At 36.4% G+C, this 13,610-nt stretch overlaps 1 protein-coding gene across 1 annotated transcript; it reads left to right on the top strand.

Moving 5' to 3' along the window:
- Positions 1-9,643: 9,643 nt before the first annotated feature.
- On the top strand, positions 9,644-13,074 carry psmg3 (proteasome (prosome, macropain) assembly chaperone 3). Its single transcript, XM_061711769.1, has 3 exons — positions 9,644-9,762; positions 11,612-11,834; positions 12,749-13,074. The coding sequence occupies exons 2-3, from the start codon at positions 11,622-11,624 to the stop codon at positions 12,899-12,901; spliced, it is 366 nt and encodes a 121-aa protein (XP_061567753.1). The 5' UTR covers positions 9,644-9,762; positions 11,612-11,621; the 3' UTR covers positions 12,902-13,074.
- Positions 13,075-13,610: the final 536 nt, after the last annotated feature.

Here is a 13,610-nt window from a genome sequence, read left to right as displayed (position 1 = left end):
GTGCTGAAGGGTTGTCAGTTATATAACACCGTGTGGCTTTAATCCAAAGGAGAGACTTTCTCTTTCAGCATGATGGAATATTAATAGTGTCCAGACTGCCCGCCTCCACTCCAAGGATTTACCCTGCCCTCCTTTTCAATATGGTCATTTTGTGAACTGATTCGCATAAACTCCTCTCCATCAAATATTAACAGCAGTGTTTATGTATACAAGCTCGGAAAATCCAATTTAATTTACTGAAATCTAGGATATTTTCTTTTTCCTTTAACTGCTTTCTTTTTGTTTCTGTTCGCCACGACAGTATTGAGTTTTACCCTGCAGCTCGAAGCTTCTCCATCAACACAGAAGGGACATTTTACATTAAAACTAAATTACTATCAATATGTTACGCTTTGCACAATCCACATTGTTAACTCTGCAGTCGGGTAAATAATATATTTTAGTAGCAGGTTTATCTCAAGATGGTAAATTGAGCTTTTAAGCCAATTCTCCAGAGGTAATGGTTTAATTGTAACCATGGGCGTGGTAGTGGGGGGAAAAGTGGACCTGACTACCCAGGGCCCGAGTAGAGAGAGGGGCCCATGAAAATCCAGATTTTTTTTTTTTTTTTTTTGTGATGTTTTTATTTCGAATGAATTGGGCCCTCCAATTAATTGGTGTCATAATTTATTTAAAATATATTGATAACATCAAATGAGAGAATGAACTTAATGTCACAGTTCTCCCAACATATTAGACATTCTGGGGCCCCCCTCTTGAAGATGCAAAATGGTTTAGTCCGCCCAACAGCGACCGGCAACAGGTCACTGTAAGACAGTGCGCCCAGAGATCAGAGACCTGTGTGCAGGACATCATGCTGCCCAAAAAACATACATCGGGCTATCAGAAAAAGAAAGAGAGGAAACAAAAAGAAAGACGGCAGAACGAGGGGAGGCAGCTGCTGACTGCTTTCTTTCCCAAAGGTGAACCAAGCTTGTCATGCAAAGTCCAATTAAAGTATCCCCGCGTATCATACGCCGTAAGATCTGCGTTGGTGCAACGCGGAGCCATAAATCAGCCGGTGTCCGTCACTCATCTGCAAGACGCTTCTCTCTGCTGCTCCATTAACACAAAGTAACGATGGATATTCGGAAGTGGTTCAAGCACTACTGGACTGTCTCAGAAAATTAGAATATTGTGATAAAGTCCTTTATTTTCTGTAATGCAATTAAAAAAACAAAAATGTCATACATTCTGAACATTCTGAAATATTGCAAGCCTTTTATTATTTTAATATTGCTGATTATGGTTTACAGTTTAAGATTAAGATTCCCAGAATATTCTAATTTTTTGAGATAGGATATTTGAGTTTTCTTAAACTGTAAGCCATGATCAGCAATATTAAAATAATAAAAGGCTTGCAATATTTAAGTTGATTTTTAATGAATCCAGAATGTATGACATTTTTGTATTACAGAAAATAAAATGAAACTCCGTGCTGAGATTTAATGAATGATCCATCTAGCAATATTGCTGCTGCATATATCAACATGTAAATAACATACCAATATCACTGTAGGCTCAAGTGCACATTAGTAATATATTAATTGATCAATAACGCAATTTATTATTTTTGTCTGGTAAAAAGCCTTAGCATTGCGGTGCAGTGCTGTGCTTAAAAGCTATTGTCAATGTTCAATAAATTCATGGTGTTACCAAAGCCAATGAATAATCATGTTAAATAACTGTGATCTCACTATCAATCAAAAATGATTGTGATTGTGATTTTTGCCACAGATAGATAGATAGATAGAGAGAGAAAGAGATATGTCTGGGTGGTGAGAACAGAAAAACAATTAGCTATTCTTCTCAATCTGGCTGAAAAATGGCTTAAAACATTTTTGCCTCTGCAACTTATTGCCGCCAGATGTAGCCTAATGTTTTAGGTATTTGAGCACAAGTAGGCCAAATGCATCAATTCAGAACCACTCATCAATATAATCTGATCTGATTGTAGTTGATTGTATAAATACCCCCCCACCCCTTTTTTTTCTCTCACGCGCCTCGCGGGCATGGATAGGGGCCCACTGACATTGAAAGTGTACAGGGCCCAGAATTTGGTGCTACACCCCTGATTGTAACACCCAATTTCAGGATGTTAAACATGTCATGTTAATATTTTATAGGAGTCAGAAAATCTAGTGTTTTATACAAATTAACACACTTTGGCACTGATTGTATTTATGAAGGCATACGGCAACATTTTGGGGCTTAGTCAACCCCAGAGTTTGATCAAATGGTTCATGTTGTTATTTTCTCTCTCTGCTAGCCTAGCTTAGCATAGTAACTAAGATCAAGTGATAAAATAAACTTCCTTGTTAAATGTTATCTACAAGTTATGACTTGTACATTTGCTTTTTGTGGAAATAATTATTTATAATGAGATGCAATATAAAGAGACAAGGACTGTATATTTTGATTAGCTTATTACATCCTGTATAAAATGAAAGTGGAACAACATTCCTCTCCTAAAGCTCCATCAACTCTCCCCACTTCCTAGTCGTTTACCGACTGCTGTTAGGAGCGGAAATTCAAAATTGACTCATTTCTCTCAAGATTGTAATTGTCCTCATTTTTAACATTTTATATGGTCTATTATGAATGAAATATGGGTTTATAATATTTGCAAATGATTGCATTCTGGTTTCATATAGTTTTTACACGACATAGCAACTGTGACTGAATTGGGATTGTACCAAATAAAATAAAAAATGTCTGAGTTATTGTGATCAACCAGGACCTTGTGTGCCTGTTGAAGATCACTGTGGAAATGACACTTGAATCAGCCGTGTAACAGGCTGTTGTGTAGTTTTCTAAAATACACAGTTTCTTATGTCACCTCTTTCTGTCATATGATTCAATGAACACGGATGCTGCCTGAGGGGCTCTCGTCCATAATATCCAAGCAGAGAGGAATTTAAGAGGATTCAAACTTTTATTGCCTGAAAGACACTCAAGACAAAATGTAATGTGTGCAGCTGAGGGCCACAGGCAGGGACCGAGGTGATACTGAGTGGGAGGTGTTTTTAATGCCTCTTTGATTTCTGCTCTCCTCTCCAAAATATTTGAATGTCCCTCTGTCAGTCAGAAATATGGCGCCTCTGACAAGGAACTGTGCAACTGAAGAACTAAGAAATCTTTTCTGTGCTCAACTGCAGTGGCTTTGTCATGTTGTCTTTATCTTGATCAAAATGAATAAATAAATAAATAAATAAATAAAAAAGCCTTGCATTGCTGAAGAGCTGGTTGTTGTATTCCCTTCGATTACTGAGACGCTGAAAATAAATGGAAAGTGGACGGGAGAGTGGTCAAGCATGTGATTGCTACAAGAGAATCCCATATTCTTCCAGAGCGTGGTCATCTTCTGCCACTTATACAAAACTTCCAAACTTTCTTTATTAAATAACTCACCCTCCCCACCAGGAAAAAGGGTATAATAACTTTGTAGCCTTAAGATAGAAAAAGCAAATTGCTGGCTTTGTAACACTCTCCTCAAATATAGCTGTTCTTTTTTATTCCTCTCCCTTAGGTTTTTCCTCCACCTGTATTACAAAAACACTTCATGGAAAGTATCAACATGCTCAATCTCTGGTGACATGAGCTCAACCTTAAAAAGTCCTGGTAAATTCGCCTTTGAGCTCTATCTGTAATGCAGCACAGCACTCTAGTGGCCACCGGGGCAACGTCTGTGGCTGCTGTGTACACCTGTCTGTATGAGGGCCGGTTTGAATAACAGCCCTTTTAGAAAGAATATTCTGAGACGTTTATCTTGGCACTCACTCACTTTGGAAATGTTTGAGAGTTAAACATTGGCTTTCATGGTGCACGTTAACAGCGAGGACAAGGCAATCATGGTTAAATGCTGTTATGTACCCCGCCTCTCCCCCGGTGACAGCTTGATTAGGCTTCATTTAAATGTGAAAATGACATCTTGGACTGTGGTGGCCAGCAACTGTTTCATTCTGCAAATACGATATTTTCATGTGGGTTGTTATCTTGACAAGCAGAAATCTGCGCACGAGACAGCCAGACGCCGAGGCGACGCTTCACAAGTCAGTGTGTTCAAAGACCTGGGAGCCCCTTAAGCGCCATTAGCTCTTTCACAAACACACCACAGTCAGATTCTCTTTTCTGTACAATGCCGAAAGCTTTTTGAGATACAGCTGGCGCCTTTTGAAATTGTTTTGTTCAAAGAGAGATTGAGATTAAAGCCGCCTCACACAGACACAAGACAAAGCACCTGGCTGCTACCTTGAACATGCCAAATTATCATCAAAGTTATAATTTCAGTCAGAACAAAATTAATTTTGGATCCTAAAATTGCAATTTACAGGATTTCCATTGTGTGTACCTTGACTGGAAATAGAAAATAACTTATCACTCAAGAACTCTTAAAAAGCTCTTGCAGCAAATGGAGGAATTTACCAGTGATATTTTCACTTTTATCAAATGATAATGAATGAAACTGCTCCTTAATACCCTGGGAATAGCAATCTCCCTTGAAGCCCGGCGACGGCCACTGCAGTCATTAGTTTGAGTTGACGGACATTCATCCAGCAAAGCAAAGCGCAAGTTATTCACAATGAGCCAGTTCACTTTCTCTGTTATTTCATTTGGATCAAATTAAATCCACATCAACGACTTGAAACTGGTGTCAACTTGTGTTCCTGACTCGCCGAGCAGCAGCTATTGTTTGAAAATGTTAAGCCCAAATCAATGATTAAAAAAAGCACAGTTTGCAAGCTACTGGAAAGGAATTGAAAACATTTATTTGTGTCAAGGTTGTTGTTAAAGAGTCAAGGACAGTAAGTGACAAAGCTCAGCATCTGAATAAAGTACAAATTAAGAAATGAAAAAAAAGCAGCCTGCTGCTCTCCGTGATTGTAAAACCATGCAGGTATCTGATTAGTAACGCCGTGTGATGATCACTGATCATTTACATGAACATAATCTCTTTCCTTTCCTCGTTCTAAATTCACACATAAAGTAAGACCTTTGATTAAACAGAGGGAAGAAAAGAAAGTGTTTCTGTCTTAATCTATAAATCATAAACCTTATTCTTAAATTAATAATTGCAGCATTAGGGAGATTCGTGAATTATTTTTCAGATATTTTACTAATCAAATCCAGTATTGAAGTACCAATTTGTTGCAAGAGCATATGTCGCATAACTGTTATTTCCCAAACATCACCATCCACATTGGAAAATTGCTGCAAATGACTCTAACTTAGAGCCTTCTGCTCAAGCTGTGAAGATGCAGCAGGTGTTCACCAGAAATCCAGGCTCATCTAATTTTCTTACCATTATTGCAGAAATACTCTTATTGATATTTGCATTTCAATTCAGTTTGGCTCAGGATGATAATTCAAGGACACATAGTCTGGGAGTAAACAAAGAGGGCTAACCAATTTCATACCTACAGTCCCCTACTCGGAGCGCATAACAATTCAGTAGACAGTTTTATTTGACATTGCAACTCTGTTGTGCTCAAAAGAGGTGGCTCCTTTTGATCCCAGCGCTGATTTAGCACTCACTGGTGTCAGAGGAGCTTCACATCCATCCCCACCACCCCAAAAGTACATAAATAAAAAGAAGGACTTGTCATGCAAGCCCTTTTACTAACACTGAAGATTCCTCAATTGCCCACCTCTCCAGCAGAAGTATTAGTAGTGGTGGTAGTAAAAGCAAATGTGACTGCAGTAAATTGCCCATTCGCACATGCAGAGGGCCAGCTCCTCACATGTACTGCACATGAATTTAAAATATGGCTCGAATGTGAAGGCAGTACCTCTGTGCATGATTCATATCTCATGGGAATTTAAAACTGCACCTTTTATAGAATGAACAAACTGTTAATAACCTTGTCTATGTCGTTTATACCGACTGGCCAAAAACAAGCAACTTCACGTGTCCCATTTACAGCCATTTCCACAGGTACAACAGGTAATGGTGACCAGTTGCAATGGAGGGAAAGGGCAGGCTTTGCAACGACAAAAGGAGCATCCTAGGCCCACTAATATAATAATATATATTATTACTATCATACTATCATACTATCATACTATCATACTATCATACTATCATACATACATACATACATACATACATACATACATACATACATACATACATACATACATACATACATACATACATACATACATACATACATACATACATACATACATACATACATACATATTCTATATATAAGTATATATGTATATGTTATACTATACGTGTTTCCAGTACACGCACACGCGTATATGCACATATATTTTTATTCTATTTTTTAAATGTATTTTCTATTCTATTCATATAATTCTATTTATTTATGTATTTATGTATTTATTTATTTATTTATTTATTTATTTATTTATTTATTTATTTAGTTCGTTTTTTTATCTTTTTTATGGGTGTTGGTTTTTGGGGTGTTTTAATTTTCCTTTCTTGGTTCTTGTACAGTATATGACAGTGCTGAGTGAGTGAGATGGAGATGTTGATTTCACCGAGGGAACCTCCCAAAGGGATTAATGAAGTTGTCTGAATCTGAATCTGAATCACTAAGGTGGCTGTCGAGTTATAAAGTAAAACCTTGGATCCACAAGTTTTTACTGCAAACTGATTAGTTACTGGCACTGCCACTCCACTGCACACCAGTTTGGATTTCTTTTGTTGATGTTTGACGGTTCTTGCATAACATGCTTTATTTCAGAGATTATGTTGGTTTTGCCTACCGATGGCAGAGAAAAGCCAATAATTAGCCGGCTGACCACATAACATTGGCCGGCACTTTGCATCATTGCTTTATCCGCCGCTTTTCTTACAGGTTAAATCTTTTCTCATCACACTTCATGATCTTTTTTTTATTGCCCCAAATTCCAATTTTCTGTAGCAACTGAAGCATTCTTTTTTTCTGATTCACCTCATTACTCACTCAAGCTTTTTTTGTTAAGGCTTTTGAGCTCTTTAACACAAAACCCTTGAGTTCTGTGTATATGAATGGTCTTACTATAACGATTAAACATTGTCACACTCCACAGTATTGATTTTCTTTAGTTGGATTTCAACAAGTGCTAAAGTGATCCCTGATTATGATCATTCAACATCTTTGTGTGACCAGACTGCCATATAGAGGCATGAATGTAAAAGATTATGCTGTCCATCTTTATCATCTCAAATCAGTGAGACATGAGATGGGCACTAGCTGTTTCTGACGGCTCGTACTTTACAGCTGTCAGAAACTACATGTATATATATATATATATATATATATATATATATATATATATATATATATATATATATATATATATATATATAAACCTACACAAATTCACATTCACAAATACTGTACTTTAGGGAAGCTCTGATTCGCAGTTTTCACTTTGTCACAAGCCATAATGTATATTAATATAAAACATAAACAATGGTGGAAGTTTGAACTGTAATTAGCAGAAAACTGCATGGAGAGCATTTTTAATTTTCTCTTCAAACGCCGTGGCAAATCTCTGGTAAAAACAAGTAGCAAATACATTACTCTCTTACACTTAATTTGTATCAATTGCAGGAAAGCGTAACTGCTAAGATAAATGAATAATTATTATTTCAAAAAGGACAAATAGTCCCTGGCTCTAATGCTGCTACCCCAACAAATGACTGCTAATGAGACTGCGCTCTGCACCGGAGAGTTAAAGACCTGCAACATCTTTTTGCAAACAGTGAATGACAAACGCTTTCTCAATAAATCCAGTCTGCTCTGTCCCTTCTCAGATAGCATCACTGTCGCATCTCGGCTCCAGTCTGCTGTCCAGGTGAACAAAGAGGTATTTCTCCTCATCCATCACCTCCACTTCTTCTTCTGTGATGGGAACAGTGATCTATTCCTGCTCCTCCTAACATCTACAAGACAAAGGAGATATTTGTCTTGTTCACTCTCAGTATGAGATGACTGTCACCAGTCCACCAGTTCTCTGCTCTCGGTTTCCTCTCCACCACTGGCACATACGTCTCACAATTTCAGTTACATGAATATCTCTGCAAATGACAGACCTCTGACTTACTCTGGAAATCTGAGGTGTGCAGGGATGATGAGAGCACAGTCTCCTGTGAAACATTTTTCTACTTTCCAACCATTGAAATACAGATAAAAAGCCTAAACTCTACCATGAGACATAAAACATTCATAACATTCATCCTATAAATGCAATAACTGAATTCACAGAATAAAACCTGTGCAAGACTTTCAAGGACACGTTTCACACTTTATCTTTATTAGGTAACATCCATGCTTTCTTCCAGTTAATGTTATTAAAAAAATATTCCAAACAAATGCAGAAACAGATTTGAACACAGTATCTGTCTGAATCCAGAGTCTTAGTTTTTGTCCTAAAAAAAAAAGATCTACCTGAAGTGAGAGCCTCGAATACAATAGCAAACTCTCTAAGGAGTACAACAATATTACATAACATTGAGCTTTTACTTTATTTCATTTTATCAAAAAGGGTTTGTGGAACAAATAAAAAAAAACCCTGAATCAACACAAAACTTGGAATTCCAGCTCAGGGGCAGTATGCACCATTCTGGTTTTCACAGCTTTTGGATTTTTGCAAAACTTCCAATACTTCAGGTATAGATTGACATAACATAAGCAGACTAACAGATTTTGTTTTTGTTCTGTAAATTTGCAAGAATATAAATGAAATTTTGTAAATATCTACTTTCATAGGGAAGCCAAAACATATTTAAATTTCATCTTAACTCGATACTTCAATGTCATGTTAAGGTAGAGATTAGCATCATGCCGGAGGTTTTGACTATATGAGCAATCCTAAAATATATGAAATATGGTTTTCATTTGCTTGAAGGAACAGAGATGCCCCACATTAAAATGAAACTTTGACTGGTTAACACCTTTGCGGAATTAAAAGACTTCTCACACATTGTTGGTGATAAAAAGCTTTTTTCCAATCCAATCTATATCAGGATCCTCTTTATTCCAAACAAAAATAGATGCAGGTTTACAGATCAGATCGCTTTGAATCAATTGTTTTAAAATGTATACACTTGTTATTAGTTTTAATACCTAAGAAAGAGCTAAGATTAGTACAGTAAGCGGAACAGTTCTTTCTGCAGATGAGACAAGACGTTTGCTACCTGAGGTAATGGCATCACTGACAACAGCAAATTCTCTCTGGGTAACAGGAAAATTAAATTGTTCAAGAAACTCATTATATGTAAGTGACAACCCCTATTAAATAACTGACTAGCAAGTAGATTACCAATCTAATTTTTTTTTCAAAAAGTGACTCATGTTTAAGACAAGTGATTAGCTTATTCCAAATATGCAGATAATGTGGGGCAACATTGTGCTTCTACACCAGAGACCAGTAAAGAAGAAATTTGCCTGTGAAAGTTGATGAGTTTTTTATTTTATTCAATATACTTTCATATAAATAAAAAAGAAAAATAAACCCCATAAGGCTTCAAACAACATGATGTTAGATAAGCGTCCACAATGAATTATAATTAAACAAAAATAGCTTTTCTATTTTATTTTAAGGATGAGCGACTTCTAGGTGACGTCATGACGCAGATGACGTCGCCTCGGTTTGTTTTCATGGCGGAAGCAGAATGAGAGAGATGCGCTCACGCTGCTGAAGAACTATCGAGATTCCGTGCAGAGTAAACTTTTTTTTACAGCGGACACACGCAGACGTGGGGTGAGACGTGCTGTACTGATGTGGAAATATTCAATATTTATATGTTTATTTCCATTGTGAGCTCAGGGTTGCTGTGAAGCTAACGTTAGCCTCCGAGCATCAAGCCTAAATTATGGTTCCGCGTTAAATCAACGCAGAGCTACGCCGTAGGTTACGCGGCGACGCGCAACATACGGCGTAGGCTCTGCGTTGGTGTAACGCGGAACCATAAATCAGCCTTCAGTCTCACCGCGCGTCAGAAACAGATTTAAGCCCCTTAAAAACCTTCTCCTGCACCTGTGGCGTATGGGTTTTACTCGACAAACGGGGCCGTCGGCTAAATTATTGTGCATTGTTTAAGCTCTCCATGTCCAGAAGCTTGCAGTTTCAGATAGTGTTATATTATCCTGCACAGCGTCGTAAATGTATTTGACTCATCTTCCAGTCGAGGGTGAATATAACTTCATCTGAGGGATGCAGCATAGAACAAGCCATTGTACTGAATGTGGTGGAAGGAGAACTGAAAAATGTGAAGGCATGGTTTGATATCAATAAGTTATCATTAAACCTAACTAAAACTAAGTTCATAATTTTTGGCACTAGAAAAAAAAATCATATAGTCTAACAATTAAAATGAGTGGTATGGAAATAGAAAGAGTATATGAAAATAAGTTCCTGGGGGTAATAATTGATGATAAACTTAGCTGGAAATCACACATAAATAGTGTAAAATCAAGAATGTCTAAAACCCTAGCAATAGTAAATAAAACAAATTATTTTTTCCTGTCAAAGAGCACAGTTTTTAATGTATAACTCACTCATTGTTCCATACATTACTTATTGTGTGGAGATATGGGGTAACACCTATAAAACAAATACAAACCCTATTTTTCTATTACAGAAAAGAGCTTTAAGGATAATTAATAGATCTGACTATTATAAACCAACAAACAATCTTTTTATTAAATATAATACTTTAAAATTCCATGATATAGTAGAGCAGAAAACTGTTTTATTTGCCTTTAAAGCCCAGCAGAAACTGCTTCCAAACTGCATTCAGGACCTGTTCCAGATAAAAGAAACCTGCTATGATCTGAGGGGGAAACTCATGTTTGAGATGACGACAGCAAGAACTAATATTAAAAAGAGATGTACATCAGTTAAGGCTAGAGAAATTTGGAATAGTTGTAATAACAACCTAAAAATGTGTCGCTCTATCGTCAAGTTTAAGAAATTGTTTAAAGAAAATACTGTAAATAAATATAAAACACTATAATTATAAAGTATACTATCAAAAACATTCTAGGATGTGAAACGTCAATTTTATATTTTGTCTTACTTATTTTTTTCTTCTTTATGTATTGTTTGTTTCCACTGAGTAAAAGCTAATGTCTCATATTTTTGCTGATCATAAGAAAAAGGGGTAGGCACTATAAGCTACGGCTTCAGCCTAAACCTTTTCGGCAAAAGAAATGTTTTGTTTTTTTTTTCTTTCCTTTTCATCTTGTTCTGTACAAGCCGAAATAAAGATTCATAACATAACATATTAATCCAAAGTAAATTTTGGGAGTGATGATTGCAGTAAATCAGTAAACTAAACACTAATTTAATCATTGAGCTTGATTTTATGAAAAATGTGTGATCACTAATCCCTTTAAAGGACAAAATTGTATTTGTTTGGGTTGTCTGAAAGTAAATGCACCATCTAATGATGTTTTAAAAGCTAATGATCAGTAACTTTTTTAACTCGCAGAAGTTGGTCTCCCATTTTATTTTATTTTATTTTATGTACTCCAAAACAACAAATAAGTCAGCAGGGTATTTGTGAATGATTTTCATGTCCACTTTCCTATTTCTTCCCCCCCTCTAGGATTATCAAAATGTCTGCGCCCATCATCAAGTCGAAAAAAGCGCAGGAGGAAGTTAATGGAAATCCGACAGAAGTTGTCTGCACAGAGTTCAGTAATTACATATTTGTAGTCCTCACCCAGTACGGCAAAATCGGCACATTGATTTCAGTAACACCTGACTCCAGATCTAATGATATCAGCACCCCGACGTTCTCCACTAAAGTACTCCTGGGCAAGGACGAGGTACGCTATGAGACTACTGAGATGAATATTGTGTCGGTGTGATTACAGACTTGTTCTCGGGACATCAGAGAGACCTGTTGTCACACTGGGTAACTCATTTCATGCGGTGAAAGGGCAGATAAGATGGGTTTTGAACTGCTCCTGCAGATTGTGATGAAATTAGATGTGTGCAAGCATGAAGTTCAGTGGTCTTTTAGAATTTACACAAGGAAACTAATTTCATCTCTGCATGCGTCTGTCATTTTAACAAGTGCACAGTGCAGGGGTTGTGGCACCAATAGAAAAGTGAATTAATACAAAGTTTGATAGTGAAGTAGATACGACTTTCTGTTTATTCAAAAAGACAATATTTCCTTGGAGGGAAAAATGTGCTAATGAAAGTAGTGAAGATGTTTTTCTTCCTCTGTTCCTTATCTTTGTTCGTGTCCATATTTGAGTGTTACACAGGAGCCAGATTACATTCTGCAATCACATTAATCATTTAATTAAAAGACTCCGTTTGTGACATCGAAAGATGTGTTAATGCTCCTTGCATTAAGGGGGGTGGAAAGCCATTATTGCTTTTGACATGACATGTCGAGAAGCTAAATCAATAATGCTGCATGTCAGAAGAGGTAGATTAAATTATTCACTATATATTCAGTGACAATGGTGTATAAATTAATTAGAAATTGATTTTTTTCTTCAGAGCACAATTAGAGAGTGAAAGCAATCTGAAAAAAAAGATAAATAAAAAGATGAAAATATCCAGACATTTGCTGCAAATCTTTTCTTTTTTTAACCAAAGATGCCCAGTATTCTCATGCAGTTTTTGTAAAGAATTGATCGTTCATTGATTGTCTGATCTAAACTTGTTCCATGCAAACTTTCATGTGCGATCATTCTAATATCTGACTTGCGTTTCTATTTTTCAGCCAATGACACACGTCTGTGCCAAAAACCTAGCTACGTTCGTCTCGCAGGAAGCTGGGAACCGACCCGTCTTACTGGGACTCTCCCTGAAAGATTCTTCTATAGACACAATCAATAAACTGAAAGAGATCGTAAAAACTTGCCAAGTGTGGTAGTGCAGCAGGAGGGGAGAAAAAAAAACCCACAATGCTGAAAGACTGCAAGTAATAAAGTTGTTCTGGATGACCCTTTTTCTTTTTTTAGACTGAACCAAATGTATCCTTCTTTGAATGAGGATTTTGTCTCTTTTTCTCTTGAAATCAAATAATAAATAAATAGTTACAAAGAAGTGAGAAATTTGTGTTTTATCATTGAATGGAAAATGCATTGACCTTAATTTTGTAATGTTTGATACTTTTTCAGAATTGAATCATGAAGAATTGAATCATGAAACCAATTTAGAAATGCTCTCTGAAGTGACCTTTCTAAACTTAATCATTTTTTAATAATTTCTTGTACTTATCTTTTTTTTTGGGGGGGGGGGGGTCTTTTATAGCACTATAATACAAGCAACAACATTTTTAATTGTTTGTTTTTTTAAATAATTTCTGTCTATGAGCTTTTCTAAGTTCAGAAAAATGACTGATCTTCCACACATCCACAGGTTATGATGGATATGGAGGAGTTATATCTTACAAGTTTGTTTTGTATGAATTTAAACACTTTCGTGACCTAGATGGTGACAAGGTCCTTAGTAATGTTGTCAGTCATTGCATTTTTTGATTAACTGGTTCTCAGGTTTATAATGTGTAAGAAAGTAATGATGCAACATTGTAAAATCGTCATAAATTTTCAGTTTATATCACTGAAAAAAGTAGTCAAGAT

Source organism: Cololabis saira, chromosome 21 (genome assembly GCF_033807715.1).
Source record: "Cololabis saira isolate AMF1-May2022 chromosome 21, fColSai1.1, whole genome shotgun sequence".
Classification (NCBI taxonomy): domain Eukaryota; kingdom Metazoa; phylum Chordata; class Actinopteri; order Beloniformes; family Belonidae; genus Cololabis; species Cololabis saira.
This window is presented reverse-complemented; position numbering and strand designations above follow the sequence as displayed.

Coding starts and splice junctions, on each gene's coding strand:
- psmg3 (XM_061711769.1), top strand. CDS start 11,622: ATGTCTGCGCCCATCATCAAGTCGAAAAAAGCGCAGGAGGAAGTTAAT. Junction 11,835..12,748: donor TACTCCTGGGCAAGGACGAG/GTACGCTATGAG, acceptor TCTATTTTTCAG/CCAATGACACACGTCTGTGC.